This window comes from Cucurbita pepo, chromosome 11 (genome assembly GCF_057944985.1).
Source record: "Cucurbita pepo subsp. pepo isolate OVF chromosome 11, ASM5794498v1, whole genome shotgun sequence".
In the NCBI taxonomy this organism is placed as follows: domain Eukaryota; kingdom Viridiplantae; phylum Streptophyta; class Magnoliopsida; order Cucurbitales; family Cucurbitaceae; genus Cucurbita; species Cucurbita pepo.
In genome coordinates this window covers 17107092-17130141 of record NC_141808.1, presented here as the reverse complement: position 1 = coordinate 17130141, position 23050 = coordinate 17107092, and the positions used below count along the sequence as shown (strand labels likewise).

At 37.5% G+C, this 23050-nt stretch overlaps 5 protein-coding genes across 6 annotated transcripts; 3 read left to right on the top strand and 2 right to left on the bottom strand.

Moving 5' to 3' along the window:
• The first annotated feature begins 38 nt into the window (after positions 1-38).
• Positions 39-4208, top strand: LOC111806123 (mitochondrial-processing peptidase subunit alpha). The gene is made up of 13 exons (XM_023691480.2): positions 39-170; positions 824-1060; positions 1163-1459; positions 1552-1719; positions 1812-1976; positions 2058-2144; positions 2290-2356; positions 2588-2685; positions 2824-2896; positions 2981-3051; positions 3180-3229; positions 3567-3679; positions 3787-4208. The coding sequence occupies exons 1-13, from the start codon at positions 132-134 to the stop codon at positions 3837-3839; spliced, it is 1518 nt and encodes a 505-aa protein (XP_023547248.2). The 5' UTR covers positions 39-131; the 3' UTR covers positions 3840-4208.
• Positions 4209-6173: 1965 nt separating this feature from the next.
• On the top strand, positions 6174-10692 carry LOC111785336 (NAC domain-containing protein 75-like). Of its 2 annotated transcripts, none has more exons than XM_087128218.1 (6): positions 6174-7113; positions 7225-7405; positions 7852-8474; positions 8740-8951; positions 9081-9170; positions 10204-10692. In XM_087128218.1, the coding sequence occupies exons 1-5, from the start codon at positions 6988-6990 to the stop codon at positions 9139-9141; spliced, it is 1203 nt and encodes a 400-aa protein (XP_086984344.1). In that variant the 5' UTR covers positions 6174-6987; the 3' UTR covers positions 9142-9170; positions 10204-10692. The 2 variants fall into 2 exon arrangements, with proteins under 2 accessions (XP_086984344.1, XP_086984343.1); XM_087128217.1 differs by having other exon boundaries at positions 6176-7113; positions 8740-8946.
• Positions 10693-12489: 1797 nt separating this feature from the next.
• Positions 12490-15702, bottom strand: LOC111806139 (phosphatidylglycerophosphate phosphatase PTPMT2-like). Its single transcript, XM_023691502.2, has 6 exons — positions 15056-15702; positions 14612-14734; positions 14350-14443; positions 14166-14248; positions 13321-13410; positions 12490-13228 (listed from the first exon to the last, which is right to left on the bottom strand). The coding sequence occupies exons 1-6, from the start codon at positions 15248-15250 to the stop codon at positions 12959-12961; spliced, it is 855 nt and encodes a 284-aa protein (XP_023547270.2). The 5' UTR covers positions 15251-15702; the 3' UTR covers positions 12490-12958.
• A 2098-nt stretch (positions 15703-17800) lies between these two features.
• Positions 17801-19510, top strand: LOC111806124 (uncharacterized). Its single transcript, XM_087128290.1, has one exon. The coding sequence runs from the start codon at positions 17914-17916 to the stop codon at positions 19300-19302; it is 1389 nt and encodes a 462-aa protein (XP_086984416.1). The 5' UTR covers positions 17801-17913; the 3' UTR covers positions 19303-19510.
• Positions 19511-21109: 1599 nt separating this feature from the next.
• LOC111805722 (acid phosphatase 1-like) lies at positions 21110-22759 on the bottom strand. Its single transcript, XM_023690928.2, has 3 exons — positions 22226-22759; positions 21485-21694; positions 21110-21422 (listed from the first exon to the last, which is right to left on the bottom strand). Exons 1-3 carry the CDS (start codon positions 22603-22605, stop codon positions 21245-21247), a joined length of 768 nt encoding a protein of 255 aa, XP_023546696.2. The 5' UTR covers positions 22606-22759; the 3' UTR covers positions 21110-21244.
• Between the last annotated feature and the right edge of the window lie 291 nt (positions 22760-23050).

Below are 23050 nucleotides of genomic sequence, written 5' to 3'. Positions count from 1 at the left end.
TCTCGACACGTGTCTACATATCGCATCGTCTAATAGACCTTTATTACTCTGAGAATTCCCAAACTTCAGGCATAAAGGCTATTTGACGCTCAATTGCCAAAGCGCTTTGTGGAGAACATTGTTCGATCGTTATGTACAGAGCTGCAGCTTCGCGAATCAGGCCTCTGAAGGTTAGTAAACTTGGTCCGCCCTCGATAACGCCCTGTTGACCTCTTTGATTTTGATCTCTTATTCACATTTTGTTCACGCGCACATCTGATTATTTTCGATGATTTGGTTTTTAGATTCTGAATTTCTTTAGATATGGATCGGAATTCGTTGCTCTGGAAGTTTTTAAGCCTTCTCGAACTCAACGTTGTAATTTATTGTTTGTTTCGTTAAATTGTTATTGGAAAGACACCGAAATGGAGCTGGACGTGAGTGTTTATAATCTCAATGGTGAGAAATGATTGCGTCGAAGTCATGTGATTAGCATATTGAGCTGCTAGGTTATTGATTTAATTGTTGCGACCTTTTACAGTCTGCGCATATATTTGTATTTATTTAGGTCTCGAACTCAACGTGAGTGTATAATTTATTTAGTTTTTGAAAATTCAGCTTATAATCTCTACTTTTCTGTTATCCACACTTTTTTAAAAAATTAAGGAAAGTTTTGAAGGTAACCATAATAATATTTAAGAACTTATCGAATGGGTTTAGTTTTAGTTGGCTTATTCTGTATGGCCAGTCGGTTAATGGTAGTATAAACGATTTACATAAGACCTCGGGAATCAAATGCTTTGATGGATAATGATGATCATGTTTCCGTCGAACCATTACTCAGGGGCATGCAAACAATGGACTATATAGATTTGCAAGCTCTAGTGCCGTTGCCTCAAAGCATAAATCTTCTGGGGGTCTCTTTGGCTGGTTGCTTGGAGACCGTTCTACACTACCTCCCCTAGACTTTCCCCTATCCGATGTGAACCTTCCGCCTCCATTGCCGGATTATGTTGAACCTGGTAAGACCAAGATCACAACTCTGCCAAATGGTGTAAAAGTGGCATCAGAAACATCATCGGTAAGATGGGAACCATATGAATTTATATACTTGTTCTTTGTATCTGGCCTGCTCGTGTTCCGTTTACTCGGGGAAAATTAAACTTTTTTTTGTTCAATGCAGAATCCTGCTGCATCAATTGGTCTATATGTTGATTGTGGTTCAATTTATGAGACTCCAGAAAGTTTTGGTTCTACACATCTGCTGGAGCGTATGGCATTTAAAAGCACAAGAAATCGAAGTCACTTGCGTGTTGTGCGAGAGGTAGAGGCAATTGGTGGCAATGTGCTTGCCTCAGCTGCTAGAGAGCAGATGGGCTACACCTTCAATGCTTTGAAGTCATATGTCCCTGAAATGGTGGAGCTGCTTATTGACTGTGTTAGGAATCCTGTTTTTCTTGACTGGGAGGTCAAAGAGCAGGTCTCTCTGGGCTTCTTGAATATCATTAATACCTAACTCCACAAATTTTGTAACTGCTGACTCACTGAGAGATCAAAGTTTATGTTCAACAGATTTCAAGGGTAAAAGATGAGATTATTGAAGCTTCCAACAACCCCCATGGGTTACTTTTGGAATCTATCCATGCTGCTGGTTACTCTGGTGCCTTGGCAAATTCTCTTTTAGCTACGGAGTCTGCTATAAATAGTTTGAGTGGTCCAATTTTGGAGAAATTTGTTTCTGTAAGTTGAATGGGAGCTTATAATATCATATTTATTCTTATAATTAACTATTTAACAATGTTATTTATTTACCGGTCATCTTCTTCCTTCAGGAGAATTATACTGCATCTCGCATAGTACTGGCAGCATCTGGTGTTGAACATGAAGAACTCTTATCCATTGCTGAACCACTTCTATCTGACCTTCCAAGTGTTCCTCATGAGGAGCCAAAATCAGTGTACAATGGGGGTGATTATCGTCATCAAGGTGATTCTGGGGTGTGTATCATCAATATTGTATACTTTAGCACCCAGTCTTCATTTCCAGGCATTATTTGTTAATTGTTCGCTCTCTTTCAGGACGGGAGGACACATTTTGCTCTTGCATTTGAACTCCCCGGTGGCTGGCATAAGGAGAAGGATGCTATGGCCTTAACTATTCTTCAGGTCTTAACAATGAATATCTATTGTGGTTAAGTGATTGTTATGACACTTTGGTTTAGATCATGCACATGCACCCATTATTTATTTAGTCCATTTTAAACTTTATCACTGTGAAAAGACAAGAACAATAATATTTCTCATCTCTTAGATGTTACTGGGAGGCGGAGGGTCCTTCTCAGCTGGTGGACCTGGAAAGGGGATGTACTCTCGGCTGTGTAAGCCCTAAATTTCTTTTACTTTGATGGCCATGTATCTGAGTTTCTTTTTTTGTTTGTTTGATTGTTTATCCTTTTTTTTTTTTCTTGGGTGGGGGTGGGGGGATTGAAGGGAGGAGATCCATGTCTTAATTTACCCGTACAATCCAATCCAATCCAATTCGACCTTAGTTTACCTATGTCGTATGTTTTTTAGTGTTAACTTCTTCGTATTTGTTGATCTGTGAACAGATCTCCAGGTCTTAAATGAGTATCCACAGGTCCAGTCGATTTCAGCATTCAGCAGTATTTACAACAATAGTGGCATATTTGGAATCCAAGCAACTACCGTAATGATTCTCTTTAGATTCTTTTGTCGATGTTATTGACCACAAAATATATAACTTAGCATAATACAAAACCTCTATGTTGAACTTGGTGATAGGATTACTTATTTCTCCCTTTATAAACATCCACCTTTTTTGTAGGCTTCTAATTTCGTGCCAAAAGCCTTTGATATTGCAGCTAGCGAACTGTTAGCCATTGCAACGCCTGGAAAAGGTCCGTTGTGATGCTTTCCCCTTTCTGGCATTTCTAGAACCACTATATCTAACTTGATCACTGATAACATTCCCTTGTTTACAGTTGAACAGGTGCAGCTAGACCGTGCCAAACAGTCGACAAAGTCAGCTGTGCTAATGAATTTAGAATCCAGGGTTTGTATTATTATATTTTACTTCTTGTTGCCTTACCATACCTGGATCTTAGTTTTTTTTTTTAAAAAAAAAAAACATTTTTTTGAAAATGGCTCCACTTATTGTGGGTGTTGAGTTGTATTTTGTAGGTGGTGGCCTCGGAGGACATAGGCAGACAAGTTTTGACATATGGTGAAAGGTATGGTCTGAGTCATTTATTCTACTCTTTCTATTTGAAAGATTTAAGATTAATGTGGATGTGGTTATGCTGTTATTGCTTATTACTCTATGAACACTCTGTTCCATGGTCACTTGTTCACATTATCCAAACGATATGTACCATGCCACTTTTCTTACACTAAGTTATTTCTTAAGAGCTTTGTAATTACAAGTTAAAAATATAACGTGAAGTCATTTTTTATTTTTGAGTTGAGCTTTGTAATTACAATAGTGATCTGTCTTTTAAGGCCACACATGCTCACTTTTTAATTATCATGTCGTATGTCTTAAATATATAATGTTCCCACATTATTCAGGAAACCTGTGGAGCATTTCTTGAAAGCTGTAGAGGAAGTAACTCTGGAGGATATAGCTTCAATTGCACAAAAACTTCTCTCTTCTCCATTGACAATGGCCTCATATGGCGACGGTACTTATCATGCTCCAACAGAACCTCATGATATCTATTCATCTTGCTTAAGAGCTGTTTTTATTAGCTTTCTCTATATAATTATTTCTTTATATATTATTCTGCAGTTATTCTTGTTCCAAGCTATGATTCTGTCAGCAGCAAGTTTAAGTCAAAGTGACCAATCGTTTTTATTGATTCAAATTAGTCGGCATGGAACAAAGAAACTGCTATCTTCAAAGCCTTGTTGTGTATGGTCACTGTCTTTTGAAAATAAGAAAAAGCATTGAGGTCCTGTTTATCTCAATAATTGGTAAATTTGGGCAAACCCCTTTTTGTCAAGACCCGATCTCTATTGATGGTATGTTTTATTCCTTCTATCATAACAGTGAAGTATTTTTCAGTTAACAGTTCCATCTTGAAGAAAGTTCATGTTCTGAAAGCAATTTCAGGAGGTTTGTACTTTGGAACATTGTAATTTGCAAGGCCTCAAGAGCAACAATCTGAGTTGATTTTTGTAATCTTTAATAATAAATTGCTGCTTGCTACACATGCTCGAGATTTGAGTTTAGTGCAGTGTTTATTTGTTATTTAGAGCTCTTCTTCTGTTCCTTTCTTTTCTTTTCTTTTTAATCTTTCAGTTACTCAGATCTCTACTAAGGGGTTGGTTGGATGCATACGAGGAATTATTCTCCTAAAGGTACTCTACAATTTGCTTTAAAAAATGTATATTTCTTTGGGAAAGATGCTCCAAGATAACTGATAATTCATGCATACTTGAAGGCTTCTTATCATTATTTTTCATGTTCCTTGATTCATTTTTTTGCCTATTTAGACATCAATAGAGAATGTTTACGGGGCGGGAGAAGCCGTCTCCATATCTTTTTTCAATCTAATTCTCGCAAAATTCTTGTAGAGATTGAGACTAGATTTCTTACCAATCATGAGCTCCTACTTAAATAGCCACTTCTAGACGTATGTATCAAATTTTTTTTTGCTTTAATATGTTCTTCATGGCCATCATTTTGATCTTAGGTTTTTTGGAACTGTCCACATGTGAATGTATTTTCATGCGTTTATATGTGGATAGGTCATATTAAAATTATTAGATTCATATCCCAATGAGGAAATGTTTAAGAAAGTGTATATGCTTGGGTGTGAGAAAGCCAAAAGCCAATGTTATGTGGGTCCACTGCTGGGTTAGTCAATGGATAATGGGACTAGCCATATATGAGTAGGATATCATCCACTACTGCTCTTTTTCTCGTAATTTGTGTTTAAAGATCGTTCTTGGTTTGGATTCATTTATATTTAGTTTAAATTATTCTTCCTGGTCCCCAGATATTTCGTTCTTTATACTTTCATTTTTATGTGTCGTTTTTATCATAGGCTTATTAATTTAGATTTTGACTCTTCTGGTTATCTGTTTGGATTCTATGAGGAAAAAAAAAAAAAAAAAAAAAAAAACCATAGGACTGATTAAGGCAAAAAAAAAAAAAAATGGAAACAAAGTTGTTTGTACGAGAGATTCGACTTGTTTCGTTACCGAAAATAGGAATAGGGGACATTGCAATTTTCTTCCGGACTTTAGGCTGATACGGTAGTTGTAGCAGCTTTACACTTGTTTTTTTTTTTTTACCCTTTTTCTTGACAAAGGATTTTATATGTTAGATTCGTTTTCATGAACGAAAATGTCTTATTAACTAAGTCGATTATTTAGATTAAAGATAACTATTCCATTCATATTGAGAAGAAAAGGTAGGTAAGTTTTTTACCTGTAAATGGAAAACGTCGAACCAATAACGTTTCAAAATCTAAAATAACTCTTTTCACATTGTAGGTGTGAAATAATTAATTTTAAGCCAAAAAAAAAAAAAAAAAAAAAATACATTTTTTTAATAAAAAAAGAAAAGAAAAGAAAAAGGGGTGTGGGACAAAATGAGGAAGCATGGGTAGAAATCTGGTGGGGAACACATCATTTAAGAAGCTTCATCATGATTTGCTTCTTGACTGATCAAAGGGAGTCTGTTATAAACGTGAAGTCTAACCATCATCCGATCAAATTGCTTTTGTGGCCCACAAGATTTCCCCTTTTTCAACCACGTCATACCCTCTTGCCTCCACCCCCACCGTTTTTCCTAAAACCCTAATTTTTTAAACAAACCCACCCCCAAAATCTTATAAGAGTCCAACCCGCGAGACGTAACAGCTAAAATTGACAATATTTGCTAACGGTTGGCTTAGGTTGTTACAAATGGTATCAGAGTCATTCACGGTCAGCAGAGTAGAGCTAGACCCTCTCCATAGTAATCACGTTTTAAAACCATATATGTGATGGACCAAAGTGAATAATAGGCAATGAGAGATACATCCCAATATTAATTACTTATATATATCTGATAATCTAAATTTGTAATTAAAAAGACACATCAAGATACTTCTCATGTGCCTTGCCTATCAAGCAACCTTCTTCTTAATCTCTCTCTCTATGCAACATTCATGGGTAAAAGCATAATGACCATCTCCCCACCTCAATGCCCATGTGAGTCTCTCTCTCTCTCTCTATCTCTCTCTATAGCATATTTCTTGATGAAGAAATTTAGGGTTGAAAGAGAATTTGATCTTGCCTTAGAATCTGAGTTTTGTACTCAAAAAGGCTTCGCCACGTACACGCTTATCACTGTCGGTTGTTTCATCTTTATCTCCATGTTTTTCGTTGGTCTGTATCATTTCTAAATTCTTACGTTTGTGTCTATTTAGTATAGAACTTAAAAGATTAAGGTTTAAAGATTTGTCAGATGCATTTTAATGTTCAAAAACTTGAACTGAGATGCTCTAACAAAACTTCGAGGTGTCGAGATGTGGGCGTGTTCTAAAACAAAGCCAAGACCAATTTACATGTTAAATATATATACATATAGTTGTAAGTTTAGGAGTTGGGCCTAAGAGAGCAATGGGTGTGAAAGAAGGCCATTTTGTTGGTTGGCTTTTGCTTTTGGAGTCAGTCAAGGGTTCAAACAAAAGAAACAAGGCCACCTTTTCCCTATCATTCTTCTTCTTCTTCTTCTTCTTCTTCTTCTCCTAAATTTCCCAAAACTTGATCTTCTCCACCTTCTTCCTCATTTTTGGACAAAACCCAGTTTTTAGATTTCAATTTTAGTCATTGGGGTGTGAAAATTCCCTATTTTTTCTTTCATAGTGATGAGAATTTGCAGTACCAAGTTGATATCAAGCTTGAAAGAGGGAAGGAGAAGGAGAGGAAGATAGTAATAGCATATATCTCGAAGAATTATTCAACGACGTCGAATACGAAAGAATTATTAGAGAGTATGAACATGAAGAGCAATTTGGGGTCGATCACGAGCTCCGATCTTATCGATGCAAAGCTTGAGGAGCATCAGAAGTGCGGATCGAAGCAGTGCCCGGGTTGCGGGCACAAACTGGAAGTGAAGTCGGTAAAAAACAAGAACCTTCTACTCTGATATGTATCCGGGTTTGTGTGTTGTTATGTTATTTGGTTTCGGTTTGGAATTGAGTTGGGTTGAATTTTGGAGCGGAGTGTGCAGGATTGGTTAGGTCTACCAGCAGGAGTGAAATTTGACCCAACAGACCAAGAACTGATAGAACATCTTGAAGCTAAAGTGGAACCCAAAAATGACATCAAATCTCACCCTTTGATTGATGAGTTCATTCCTACACTTGATGGTGAAGATGGGATTTGCTATACTCACCCTGAAAAGCTTCCTGGTAATTCATTAAACCCTTTCTTTAAACTCTCTCTTTTTATCCTTTCCAATGAAAAACGTTAAAACGGCGCATAGACTCGTACTCGAGCTTCAAATCAATGCTTTAGAAGTAAGGAGTATGCCCATTGTTTCAACGAAAATACCAACAAAAACACCCATCTTGTTTAAATTCGAATTTATCGAATCAAAAAAGTTATCGGGTTGGCTCATAATAGCTCAAAATCTATCTAGTGAAGTCGACTATTTTATTTGAATAACTCTATTAGGTTGACAAAAATGTGTCATCTTAACTACTTGATGCTAGGTTAAAATGTTGTTTTAAAATTCTCTCTTGTGTATGCGATCTTATAGAGCGGTTAGCTGCAATGTTCGAACCCGACAAATAATAATTAAAAAAAAAAAGAAAAAAAATTAATAATTTTGGTTTTTTTTTTTTAATGGGTGTAGGAGTGACAAGAGATGGGTTGAGCAGGCATTTCTTCCACAGGCCATCAAAAGCTTACACGACAGGAACAAGAAAGCGAAGAAAAATCCAAACGGAATGCGACATCCAAGGCGGCGGTGGCGGCGGCGGCGGGGAAACACGGTGGCACAAGACCGGAAAAACACGACCGGTTATGGTCAACGGCCGTCAAAAGGGCTGCAAAAAAATCCTTGTTCTTTACACAAACTTCGGCAAAAATCGAAAGCCTGAAAAAACTAATTGGGTTATGCACCAATACCATTTGGGCCAACACGAGGAGGAGAGAGAAGGAGAGCTTGTCGTTTCTAAGATATTTTACCAGACACAGCCACGTCAGTGCAACTGGTCCTCCTCCGACAAGGCCGCCGCCGCCGCCGCCGAGGTTACCGGCGACAATGTTGTTCTTAGTAAAAGGGAGAATGTGAGCGGGAGTTATTCATCTTCTCGGCAAATGGCAACCCGCCAAAGAGACGATATATCCCCAGTTGGCGGCGGCGGCCTTTGTCCTCCGCCACATTTCGCCGCCACTTACGGCGGATTGGATCATATTCAGCCATTCAAAGCCGACCATTTTAGCTTTGGTCCCTTCAGAAGAACCTTTGATGAGGTTCGTATTTATTTAAAAACTTTTTTTAAAAAAAAAGAATTATACTTTTCTATGCTTCAATTACAATTGATTTTCTCCAATTTTTAAGGTTATTGTTTTTTTTTTTTTTAAGAACAAAACATTTCATGGAAAAAAGAAGAATTTGTCCTTTTTTTTTTTAAATTAAATGAAATTTAGGCTTAGGAACATAAAATGAAGATTAAGCCATGATTAGGGAATCTAATTGAGAAATCCATATAATTAATTTGTTCTAAATTTTCCATAGACAGGGATTGGAGAAGCTGCCCCCGGCGAGGGGATCGGAGATCATCCTCACCACCATTGTCACCATCTTTCCGTGGCGACTACTGCATTTCAAATAACCCGTCCTTCAAATCCAATCTCCACGATCATCTGCCCGTCTTCTCTCCACCATTCCTCGATCATTCTCGACCATGACTCGTATCAAGTCTCACAAAACGAAAGCTTTCAGGTAAGGTAACTCATCAATTAAGACCTCGTTTCATAACCATTTAGTTGAATTTGACTTTGGAATATTATAAGCTTTGAAAAAGAAAGATTAAGAACAAAGAAAGTCACATAAGATGATGTTTTTTTCCTTTACAGCAACAACAACATCATGATAAGCTTGGAGGAAGGTCTGCTTCTGGTTTGGAAGAACTCATAATGGGCTGCTCTTCATCTAACATCAAAGAAGTGAGTCAATTTTCATGCACCCTTTTCTATTTCAACCTAATTTTCTTCTCGACCGTCCGTGATTCGAAAGTTTTGATTTTGCATCTAATAGAAAGACGGGTTCTTAAATTTTCGGTTTTCTGTCTTAAACTCTTTACAAAAAATGTAAAATAGTTCGATCGTTCTATGAAACACGAAATCGAGGGCTTAAAGATCGATTAGGTATAAGATTGAAACAATAATTTGAAGGTGAGGGGGAAAAGGGAAAGAAATCCAAATTTCTTTATTGGTATTAGTTTGAATTAAAGATGATATTGTCTCTTAGGGTTCCTTTTTCTCTTTAGCTCTTTTTTTATTATAATTTTCAGTTCATAATCTAAGATTTTTGTGTTTATTTTATGAACAAAGACGAGAGAATATATTCTATCAACTTCCTTTTGAGAGCTTTTGTTTTGAATTGTTTTTTTAAAGCCATAATTTTGGTTAATGTCTCTTAGGGTTTAGGGTTTAGAGTTCGTCTTTAGCCTTTGTCGTGCATGAATCAGATCAGTACGAGCTCTTACTAACAAGTCCATAAAAACAAACCCAAGTCAAAAATTCGATAGGAGCTCTCAACGATTTGTGCATAGGCAAGTATTCTCATCATTTTGATACATTTTTCCTTCGGCTTTAAGTTTTCTCTTTTCGTTCAGGATGCTCTCATTTTAGAACATAACTAAGGAATCCAACCTAGAACTCTTCAAGTGTAATGCTCAAGCACACTACTAGTAGATATTGTCTGCTTTAGTCCTTTACTTATCATCGTCAGCTTCTCGGCTTTAAAACGTGTATGTTAGACAGAGATTCTCATACCCTTATAAGAAATGTTTTGTTCCCCTCTCTAACCGATGTGGGATCTCACATCAAGAGAGATCGAGATATTTGAACAAAGGAGAGCTATCTTAAAGTTAGAATTTTGCTGAATATATACTCTCGTGACGATCAAATGTTCGATCTCTCACGAAACCCTAATTTTGACCTAATATGCATTGAGTTTGTGTTTTTTGTTTTGTAGGAGTCAACCATGGGAAACAACTCTGAAGAAGCAGCAGAATGGATGAAGTTCTCTCCTTTCTGGCCTGAACCTGACAACCCAAATCATGATTGATAGAACCAAACCACAAAACCAGACCAAAGCTTGTTCCTTAAACAGACAACATTATTATCTTCATCAATAAAACATCCTTAAGCTTCGAACCCTTTCCCTCTCTCTTGGACATTACACCATAAAACACAGCTATAACAAAAACAAAAGCTGCAGCTTTACAACCAAAAAATCATCGCCCTTATCATTACACTATCATCTTCTTCATCACCTATTCTTTCTTTAATTTTCATTGTTTTTTTTTTTTTTTTTTTTTTTTTAATTTCTGTATAGTTTTTTAAAAATAATTTTTTGTTTCTTACACGAATCTTATTGAGCTTGTATTTAGGGTTCGGATACATTGTTTTTCCTTCGAGATGTCAAAAATAAGCTCGGGAATAACATGGGTTTCATACTATAGGTCAGTGTTCTTGTTTTTTTTTTTTTTTTTTTTTTTTTTTGGTGTTTTTTTGCTTTATTCCATTAAAGATTCCAACTTTATTTTGTTTTTTTAAGTTATTAATTAATATAGAGAGAAATAGAGAGTAAGGTGGTGCATGTTGAGTTGTTAGGACGTGCATGGAAACTATATAATAAAGTTGGGACTGTGATTAGGTAGCTGTTTCATCGTAGTTTCTAAAGGGAATAGAAGAAAGAACAAAGATATTATGAATGTAAAAGAGATTTGAGAGAGAGAAGAATAAACTTTTGGATTTGTTCTAGAAATATAAAGTTGTGGGTCCGCCGACAAATTTGAATTCGAGATCGAAACTTTAAATCAATTGAGTTTTACTCACAATTCAACGCTAATACTGACTCTTAAATACGAAGATATGATGAGCCACTAAGAATTAATGTAATAGCCCAAAGTCATCGCTAGTAGATATTGTCTGTTTTGGCTCGTTACGTATCGCTATCAGCCCACAGTTCTAAATCGTGTATGTTAAGGAGAGGTATCGCTATCAGCCCACAGTTCTAAATCGTGTATGTTAAGGAGAGGTTTCCACATGCTTATAAGAAATGTGTCTGAGATCCCACAATCCACCCCCTTGGAGTCCATTGTTCTCGTTGGCACATTACCAGGTGTTTGGCTCTGATACCATTTGTAAAGCCCAAATCCACATCCACTCCCTTGGGGCCTAGCGTCCTCGTTGGCACACCACCAGGTGTCTGGCTCTGATACCATTTGTAAACTCTCAAATCCACTGCTAGCAGATATTGTCCGTTTTGGCCCATTTGTAAACTCCCAAATCCACTGCTAGCAGATATTGTCCGTTTTGGCCCTTACATATCATTGTCAGCCTCGTGATTTTAAAATGTGTCTGGTAGGGAGAGGTTTCCACACCATTAATGCTTCATTCCCTTCTCCAACCGATGTGAGATCTTACATATCATTGTCAGCCTTGTGATTTTAAAATGTGTCTGGTAGGGAGAGGTTTCCACACCATTAATGCTTCATTCCCTTCTCCAACCGATGTGAGATCTTACAGTTAGTAACTAGACCGTTCCACATTTTCATTTGTAAACTTGGATAGTTTTTATGTTATCCTATGCCTTTTTCTACAATGAACGATGTTCTAAGTTCAAATAGTTCTACGAAACTATTTAGGGTACGAAAGCTTGTTCGTGCATCTAGGTTATCCAACTTTAACGATCAGTGATCAATATCCACGTTATCTAATTAGTCACACCTGATAATTTCTCAATATCCACGTCCTGATAATTTCTCCACCCGCTAGGGTTACGAGAGGAAAGATCCTAAAGGGATTAGGGATGTTGGGTGGGAATATTGGGAGGGAAGGATGTACCTAATTATGTAAGATTTTGGTCGCTTTTAAAGGTAGGAAGAAGGGCTTTGGGTTAGGGTTTCTTTATGGTTTGCAGATTTGGTCCCAAAAAGAAGTTGCAATAAGAGTTATATATTAGTGCAAACACGAATATCACAACCTTTTCTTGGATTCTTCCCCTTTTTAGTATTACACAAAACAATTACCATAACTACTTAACTTAGTCCTTATGTAAAAGGAAATGGATATCCCCTTTCCCCGATCACGCTAAAACTAATATGAAATGAAACTCAAAACTATAACGTTCTATGAATTTTGGATATGTGGATGCAGCTAAAAAGAACGGTATAGAACGAGAGTTGCTTAGACTTGTGTCTTCAATGAATTTGAATTGGTTTGATTCAATTAGTTCTAGAAAAAACTCACAAACTCAATCCATAAAGTTTTCATTTATTTAAAGACCAGCAAAAAAAAAACCCCCCGAACTATACAAACCCGCCTCTAATTCGACCTGTGGCATAAGTTTCAAGTGGAAATCGATATCATGAGTTTACATGGCTGCATGGTTCCAGCTGCCAGCAACCAGCAAAGGACATGACATGACACGATTGTACAACCTATAGAACAGATCCTGTTCAAGTAACTTCGTTATCCTCGTTACCCTTTCGACTCCGAAGCCAACGAGCTAAATATTTTCCATCAGAACAAACCACAAGGTTTTATTGAGAAGATGATTCTAAGGGAAGTGAAAATTTTGATGTAGCAGTTATGTACAACCTAGTAGTGTCACTATTTGGTGGTGTTCTACTACCAACTTCAGAACGACGACTCTGTTTGAGCCTTAAGAGTTTGATTCTTACTTCCATCACGAGGCGTGTGCCATGGTTATAAGTCGGTCGTCAACAAGCTCGAGCCTCCGACACCGGCAGACGCTTCATGAGAGATCCACTGCTGCCATGAACTATCAACGACGAAAAGAGGCAGGACAACCTTGCTATCATTGGCTTTGACTTACCCATCCAAGGGCCAACTGCAAGTTCTCTACCTGCACTGTCGATGCACGTACCGTGATATCCTTCTAGATCGTCCTTCGTAATCAGGACTGCATCTCCTCCTGAGGGAGGGCTAGAACTTGCAACGGGTCGCCGGTTGCTGTATTCTTGAACAGCCTGTGTTATATAAGACATAAGGATGAAACTATCTGATTTCCACAAGCTTCTGATCTAAAAGACTTCCAAGTTTAAGGAGTAATTTCTTTTACCTCCCACTGTGAGGGGGCGAGCAACACCCGTGGTCTTCTCGAGCGCACGTATTCCAGCGCAGCAGATGGGGTCATGTGCTTATATTTGACCTGAAGAACAAACAAAGGAAATCAACATAATCTCGATGTTTTGTGCAAGTTTAAATGAAACAGCCCAAGTCCACACGATTGACCAGAACTAGAGTCGCTAATAGATATTGTCCTCTTTAGGCATTTTTAAAATGTGTCTATTAGGGAGAGAGATCACCACACCCTTATAAAGAATGTTGCGTTCCCCTCTCCTAGGCTCTCTTTCGGGCTTCCCCTCAAAGATTTTAAAACGGTCTGCTAGGAAGAGGTTTCCACACCCTGATAAAGAATGTTTCGTTCCCCAGTCCTAGGCTTTCCCTTTCGGGCTTCCCCTCAAGGTTTTTACAACGCGTCTGCTAGGGAGAGGTTTCCACACCCTTATAAAGAATGTTTCATTCCCCAATCCGGGGCTTTCCATTTCAAGCTTCCCCTTGAGGTTTTTAAAACGCGTCTGCCAGGGAGAGGTTTCCACACCCTTTTGTTCCCCTCTCTTGGGCTTTCCCTTTCGGGCTTCCCCCCAGGTCGTTTCACTAAGGAGAGGTTTCCACACCCTTTTGTTTCCCTCTCCTCGGTTTTCCCTTTCGGGCTTCCCCTAAGGTTTTTAAAACGCTGCTAAGGAGAGATTTCCACACCCTTATAAAAAAATGTTTCGTTCCCTCTCCGACCGACGTAGGATCTCACATCAAATTTCTGGATATGTCATAAACGAGGATTTCTTTTCACACGTCTCACTACAGTACAGAATTTCGACATAGAAGGGTAGTACATGATATTACCAAATAGCAAAGCACAATGGTCGTGCTCCTTCCTCGCCCCGCTTTACAATGGACGTACGTTGTTTTACCACACAACGCGTTTCCTGAAGACAGAACAAAAACATGTTAAATCATAGCACACACATTGTAAGAAACAGGGGAAGAAACGACGCTACAAAACGTTACAGCTACGAAAATAACTCACTGTGAATGAAGTCCACAGCTCGACTAATATCAGAAAATTTCGGAGCAAAACAATAATCTCTCGTCGGGATCTTTAAATGATCGATTCCATAGCGCTGCAGAACGTTCAAAAGTCAGGCAATTAGTACAACTTTCATGCCTCAAATGGTTATTCAAAACAAGAAAACTCGTCTCTCTTCAATCGAATCAGGCAACACAATATTTCAAGCTCTAAGAACAAGAAAATACACATGAACAACTGCAAACAAAGAAGCAAAACTCACATAATACAACGAAGATGGAACTAATGTTTCATAAGGTTCATTGAGAGTGATAACACCACCGACACCGAGCTCCTTCAACCTCGGCACGTCTTTGGGGAACGGCACTGCACCGAGCAAAAGAAACTGGGAAGGCAAGACAAAGTTCTTGACATTAATGACAGAAAAACTCAATGGAAAATCCTTGATCAGTATAATGCAGAGACAAATCTGCAACAAAAATCACATAAACACACACACAAAAAGGAAGCAAATCCATATAGTTTCATGGATTCATACAGTCTTAATATATCATGATCATCAAGTTCATCAGATTCTAACAATCAAATCCATCACACATACAAACTTCAACAATTAAAAGCCAAACAGATCAAAAACGCCTTCAAAGATTAAAGATAGTCCTTAAGCAGTTCGATGAACACGAAGCAAACAAAGAAACGAACGAACCTGATCGATTTCATCCCACCATCTGAATTCAGCCTCCATTTTATTCCGAAGAACGTTATACAGAAGGGTAGGGTAAAACAGGATTCGAGCCCCAGCCCCAACCAACGCTCTTTTGGCATCGACCTTCACAATCTGATCGCTACCCATTCCATTTTCCCGATCATTCCCAGCATCTTCCAATTCCACGATCTTCATCGCAAGAACACCAGAAGAAAATTCTAATATCCAGATGAACAAATCGAAACCCCAGAAGAAAAATCTAATACCCAGATGATCAAATCGACACCCGATTCCCACGGAATTAGGGGTAAAATCAAATCGGAATTTCAGTAAAAATGAGGGATAATACGAAAATTACATGAATGGGTGAGAATCGGAAGTATTGGAAGATCGAAGGAAAAGAGGAATCGATCGGAAAGCGAAAGAAATAGAAACGAAACACCACAGGTTAAGGAATGGATCAATTTAGAGAAACGGAGAGTGAGAGAATCTCTCTACTAAGAAAAGGAATCATCCGCAGAATTCGAATTTATATGGAAACTGAATAATCAATTGAGGATCAAGCATTTATCCGCACACACCCAAAAAAAATTTAAGTCAGAATCGATTCCAAATTCTAGCTCATGTACATTCTAGATTGCAACTATTAAATTATTTTATCTCAATCTTAGCGATTAAGATATTTCAACTCCATTCTAAACCAACTGTTAATATCACACAGCTAAATATGGTAGATAAAGATATAAATGAAGCTATAGGTAACCGATTAGGCCGCTTGTTGTTAATTAAATTTGGATTAAAGACCCACTTCTTAATGAAAATTTAGATATTGAAATATAATGTTTAAAACTTTGTGAATTCGAATAAAATATTTAAAGTATTTAATTTTTAATTAATTAATTAATTAATTTAGTGGAAAGTATATACTTTAGATGAATTTCTCATTTTATTTTAAGAATTAAAAAAAATTAATTTAAAAGGCACATTTATGATGTTTCCAAATCAAGTTTTTTTTAGATATGGACAATCTTACAAAGCTTTCCACTAAGGCTATAAATAAAGTTTTTTTTTTTTTTAAAATATTTTTTTAGATAAGAAAATAGAAAATAAAGTAAACAAAAATAAAAAATAATAATAATAAAAAGGAGAAAAGGGGGGAAAACCCAATTTCTTAAAGTAATTAATTAAAAAAAAGCCCCCAAAGTTTTAAGTTTCTCACTTTATGCCCATGTGCACTTTTTAGTGCAACACGTATTTCTAGAATTAATTCTATTATTGTCTTAGGAATAAATTATTTTTAGAAACACGAACTTTTTAATTAACAATAAATAATTTATTTACTATTTTTGGAACAATTTATTATGTCTCACGAATCAAATAGTTTTATAATAATATATATTCTAGTTAAAATATAAAAGTCCAAGATTCGAATCTCTCGAATTTCACAAGTCATTGAATTCAAATTTGTTGGGTTCGTGGCTCAGTTTGACCAGCTCCATGAAAGTTCAAGTGACGAGATCTTATATGATTGAGTTTGGGAGGTAAAGCGTTTTCGCTCTTTCCCCTCGTCAACTTGATAAAACATTTTCGAGTCGGGTTCTTTAGATCCACGTGTTTTTTATCGGACCCAATGATGAAGAAGGGCACACGTACCTAAACCCAACCCACTAAGTGGGCATCAAGCTTTTGACCCAAAAGAGGGTTAAGGGGAAGTGCAAGCCCATTTGGTTCATCAAAGTTGTTGTAAAAGCAAAGGCCCACATGGATCATGGACAGCAATCAAGCATTTTCTTTCAAATTAGTGGCACACAGAGAAGAACAATGGCAATAAGTGAAGGAGGGGAATCCATGAACTAAATCTAGTTCGGGAAGAATCCATGAATTAACCTAATGCATAAAGTTTTTGCTTATTTGAACCCGACCCAGTCTAAATAAGTTCATAACTCAACCCAACTCGTATGAACTGGACTGAGTTGATCGAATTTTTTTAACACACTTAGCTCAGAAAAAAATCGAATTTTTTTATTCAATCATAAAGAGATGGGAATAGAAGGCTTTTGAGTTGGGTAAGGAACATATATTGGTGCTCTATCAATGGCTTCCACTAGAAGTGTGGTAGCATGAAAGAATACTTAAGTGCTTCCCAAAACTTCTTATTTTCACACTTCCATTTAGGCCTTTTTTATAGAGTTATAATGGTTTTGGTGCCATCCCTATTCAGAAGCAAACCCTGCAACCGCCTGCTTTTTCCCATTCATTTTCACACCAAAACGCTTCGTGTAAAAAACAAGTCTCGATTCTATAATTTAAACTTTTTAGCTCGTAGGATCGGGTTATGAATTAAACATAGTCAAAATCGAGTTACCGAGATCTAGATAGTCAAATCTCTCAATACCCCATTTGAAACCATCTCAGTCTGTGTGATATGGAGGAGTGTTCAAATGACTCGATAACCCGAAATCCGATTAACCCAACCCAACTGTACCATCTTTAGATGGGTTATGAACTTATTTGAGTTGGGTTTTGTTCAAATAAAAGAAAACTTTATGCATTGATTCATGGGTTCTTCTAAAACGCTTCAAATTAAGTTAAACCGACCATGACACTGACCAAACCCTAATATGTGTTGTAATAGTGATTGAAGAAGATGGATTAGATTATGGTGTCATAAATAAACAAGAGTGTGATTTTGTCTTTTTATGAAAGAGTAGGCAGATTTATTCTCAACTCACCTAACTTCCTTTGAAGATTAATAACAGAAAGCCCACAATGTTATGAACTAGTCAATAACATTACTCCCATTTCAAAGCTTCAATCTTTCAAGTTTGAAAAGGAAAAAGAAACTCCCAAAACAATGGATGCTTACAAAAAGTTGGAAACTTCTCATTATAAACCCAAAGAAACAGAGAAGCTTTGCTCAACTTAGGCCTCCATTGTCAACCCTTTTTGCTCTCTTCAATGCTCAAACCAAAGCAAGTAACATCGAGCTCATGGTGCGTGTCGTGAACTCGAAAATGGAGTGTTGGGTTTTTTTCGGTCTGTTTTTAAGTGGTCTAATTCTCCCCGCCCGAGCCATTGTCGGCGTCGGCGGCGGAGTTCGTTTTGGCTTTGGTGGTGGCGGTGGCGGAGGCGGAGGAGGTATTTGGGTTGGCGGAGGAGGAAACACTCCGAATCCGACTCCGACTCCGACTCCGAATCCATTGTTAGGGACTCAACTAAACAGAGCATACTCTGTTCTTCAGACATGGAAATCTGCCATTTCCGATGACCCCACCGGAATTTTAACGACATGGGTCGGCTCAGATGTATGTTCTTACCAAGGAATCTTCTGTACAAATCATAGTTCCGGCCAAATATCCGTCACCGGAATCGACCTCAACGGCAAGAATCTCAGAGGAAGCCTCATCAAAGATCTGGCCTTTCTCACCGATCTGACGCTTATTCACTTAAACAGTAACAGATTTTCCGGTACGATACCGGTGAGTTTCCGGCAACTCCAATTCCTTCAAGAACTGGATCTCAGCAACAACAACTTCTCCGGCGAGTTCCCCGCCGTCACTCTCTACATTCCGAATCTCAAGTATTTAGACCTCAGATTCAACTCCTTCACCGGCCCAATCCCGGAAGAATTGTTCTTCAAGGAACTAGACGCCATTTTCATAAACGACAATCAATTCACCGGCGAAATCCCCCAAAACCTGGGGAATTCACCGGCGTCTGTGATAAATCTGGCGAATAATCACTTCGTCGGAGCAATTCCGGCGAGTTTTGGGTATATGGGTCCGAGATTGAAGGAAATTCTGTTCCTAAACAACCAATTAACCGGTTGTATTCCAGAAGGAGTTGGGTTTTTGACAGAAATTGAAGTCTTGGATTTCAGTTCCAACAAATTGTTCGGTCATCTTCCTGATACAATCTCTTGCATGAACCAAGTTGAGATTTTGAATCTAGCCCACAACGAGTTATCCGGCGTCGTTTCGGATTTGGTCTGTTCCTTGAGAAGCCTCGTGAATCTATCCGTAGCGGATAATTTCTTCTCCGGCTTCAACCAGCAGTGTCGGAACCTGTTCGGTGGGTTCGATTTGTCGTTCAATTGCATTCCGGGGGTGGGTCTGCAGCGGCCGTCGCCGGAATGTTCTGTAATTCCGGGAATTGGGTTGAGTTGTCTCCGGGTTCCTGGACTTCCACGGCCGCTGGTTTGTGGGCGGCTCGTTGAAACGCCGGCGGCGGAGGCGGCGGCCCCGTGAGACGGATGGGTGGAACTGGCGGGTGGCAGCCGGTGGGTAGGTGATTAATTAATTGCAATAACTATACAGATTTTTGGGGCTTTTGTTTTGGGGGGAATTGAATGTAAATCTTTTTCACATTTAATTCTTCATGGAAACAGTACTATCTGAGATTTTAATGGTGTAGATTTTTAAAAGGAACTTCACAATCAGATCTTTGATTTAATTACACTTATGCTTTATCTCATTTTGGATATTAGGGTTCGGGTCCATTTGAATTGACTTTATGAGTATAGTGATACGGTTTAGAACTTTTAAAGAGCTCGAACAATGACCCAAAATGAAAGGTGTCTTCAATCGGAGGGACTTAGACCCTTCCCATAATTACAACTGATTCGCATAGTCAAATAGTGTAGCAGCTCACAAGTCTACTACAAGCAAATATTATTCACTTTGGCTCGCTACGGCTCACAAGCCTACTACTAGCAAATATTGTTCGCTTTGTCTTGTTACGTATCGTCGTCAGTTTCACAATTTTATAACAAAACACATCTATTAGGGAAAAGTTTCCAATACCCTTAATGTTTCGTTCCCATCTCCAACCAATGTGAGATCTCATAATCCACCCCTTCAGAGACCTAGCGTCCTCACTGCCAGGTGACTACCTTTGATAACATTTGTAGTAGCCCAAGCCTACTGCTAGCAGATATTGTTGGCTGTGATACGATTTGTAGTAGGCTTAGCAGATATTGTTGGCTGCCCAAGTCTACTGCTAGCAGATATTGTTGGCTCTGATACGATTTGTAGTAGGCTTAGCAAATATTGTTGGCTCTAATATGATTTGTAGTAGGCTTAGCAGATATTAGCGGATATTGTTGGCTTTGATACCATTTGTAGTAGCCCAAGCCTATGTTAGTAGGTATTGTTCGATTTGGCCCATTACGTATTGTCATCCTGATACCATTTGTAGTAGCTCAAGCCTACTGCTAACCGATATTGTTGGCTTTGATACCATTTGTAGTAGCCCAAGTAGTAGCCCAAGCCTATTGCTAACAGATATTGTTGGCTTTGATACCATTTGTAGTAGCCCAAGCCTACCGCTAGCAAATATTGTTGGCTCTGATACCATTTGTAGTAGCTCAAGCCTACTGCTAGCAGATATTGTTGGCTTTAATACCATTTGTAGTAGTCCAAGCCTACTACTAGCAGGTATTGTTCTTGTTCGATTTTGCCCGTTACGTATTATCATCCATCTCACAATTTTAGAATAAAACACATCTATTAGGGAAAAGTTTCCAATACCCTTAATTTTTCGTTCCCCTCTCCAACTAAGGTAGGATTTTTGCTTCGTTCCCCTCTCCGGGATCTTATAATCTACCCCTCTGAAGGCCCATCACTTAGCCTGTTGTCGTCATCTTCAATGTTTTAAAATACGTCTATTAAGGAGAAGGTCTACTAAGAAAGAGGTTAAGAAATGTTACCTAGGCATTAAAAGAATTGTGTTGTGTTCAATCCCACATTAGTGCAAGATCTTATCTTGCATTACTTACTCAACTAGATTCATGCATGAACAACTTAGTTGTTGAAGATAATTGGAGACTTGACAAACTTGATACCTTTTTAGAAACAAAAAACATGTCGGTGCTTAGAAAGATATTTTGACTTATAAGGGTATAAGTGGTCAAAGCCCACTTCTTAAATGGGCCTTACAAATGGGCTGAAATACTTTCTTCAATCATACGCAAACAAAAATAGTACATATTTCTTAATAAAATGCATTATTTATTAAAGTTAGAACGATCGTTTAGCCCGAGCAAACCACATTAAATTACTCCACTAATCAAGCTAAATTCTTTCGAGAATGAATAATCGATACATGGACAGTTCAATAACATCGAAAAGTTCGATTAAACACAACTAAAAGTTAATACATCCTCGATAATGAACTAATTATTGACAATGACTAAGGAATGTAGTACATTGAATTTGGAAGCTTGAACGATCGTTTCGCAAGAGCAAACCCCATCAAATCACTCCACTGATCTCCCGAGTTTCCTTGGATAATGTAACCTTGTTTCACTAATTCGGCTCTCTTCTCAGATTTATATACCGTAGCTTTCTTTCCTTCGTCATCAGGTCCCCTAAGAGCAAAAAGTTTAATTAAACCATCCTCCAGTAAAAGATATTTTAAAATCACTCATACCTTAAGATAAGCTTCTCCCAACCCGAATAACCCGCTTGGAGTAGGTTTTGTTGCGTGACAGCTCTTTGAGATTCACCACGTCCCGTTAAAAGAAAAATCTTGAACCCGAGACTTTTTAGCTTTTTGTACAGTCTCAAACTCATTGGCAATGGAGGAGCCGAACCCGTGTTCACCCACTCGTTGAACGAAGTATCATTGAATGGTTTAGACCTACACAATCTCATACAAATAATTCAATCCTTATTTTTTAAAATCTTTAAAATTTTATTTTCATTTATTATATTTAAATATTTATTAAATTACAAAAAGCATTTTTAATATTTCCTATATATTATTATTAAGAGACAAACAATATTAGGAGACAAACAAAGCACAGCCTAGCAACCTATTTACAGACATACTCAAATAACCATGTGAATATACAGAGCCCATACCCCACAATATTTAAATATATTTTTTATTTATATAAAAATATGAAAACTTTATTAAAATAAATTATTAAATTATTTATGATCCTTTAATATTTATATATGCATTTTCTTATATATATATATATATATATATATTCATAATGGAGAAATAAGTCTTCCTAATATTAAATTTCTTTTTTTTTTTTTCTAATTTTATTTTTATATTTAAAAAAAATGAAGAAATTAACGATTTTTGTTTTTAATTTTTTACCTTAAATTAAATATATATTTAAAAAAAATTAAATATGACCGAAAAAAACGCTGAATTTACCCGAATCCATTAGCTCTATAATATGGCAAATTGGAAAGCAGCGTTTCATCCACATCAAAAACCCAAGCGTCCCTCCCATGGTCCTTCCCGAGTTTGACTGAATAAGCAAAGGTCAACGAGTAATTCGCCACGGCTCGCGAGTCCGACAGATAGCGGTGGCCGTTGAAGTACTCCCGGACGAACTCAATGCACGGCCGCGGAACAGCCTTCCACGATCCCGCGGCGTTCACTTCCACCGCGAATTTCCAGCTCTCGCATCTCGGGTCGCCCTCTGCCCGGACCACGTGCTCTCTCGGATATATTCTGACGGCTGCAGCGGAGGAGACGGCGGCGGTAACAAGAAGAAGAAGAAGAGAGAGAATTGACGTCGGAGAAGCCATGGCCGGAAACTCGATGAGCGGTAGATGGAGGAAGAGGGTGGATTTTATAAAGATTAAAGAAGCTTTTGTAGCTCATTTGAAGTCCAATTATTCAATCATTGTTCCTTTACATTAATAATTGGATTTAAAAATTTACCGCTTTATAATGGTAAAAAGTCACCAACCAATTTCACCCAATAATTTCTTTATTTTCCAACGGTTACGATTTACCTGAATGCTCGGCTAATTTTAATATTTTATATCAGTGGACAAGAATCTTTAATCTACTTTTAATTTTTTTTTTTATATAAATAATAATAATAATAATTAATTTTTTTTTTTTTTGAAATAGAAGAATATATCAATACAATTTAAAGCTTTTTTTTAAAAAATAAAATAGTTAAAAATTCGAATTATATTTCTATTAATATACTTAATTTTTTAATTATTCATTTATTTATATGAA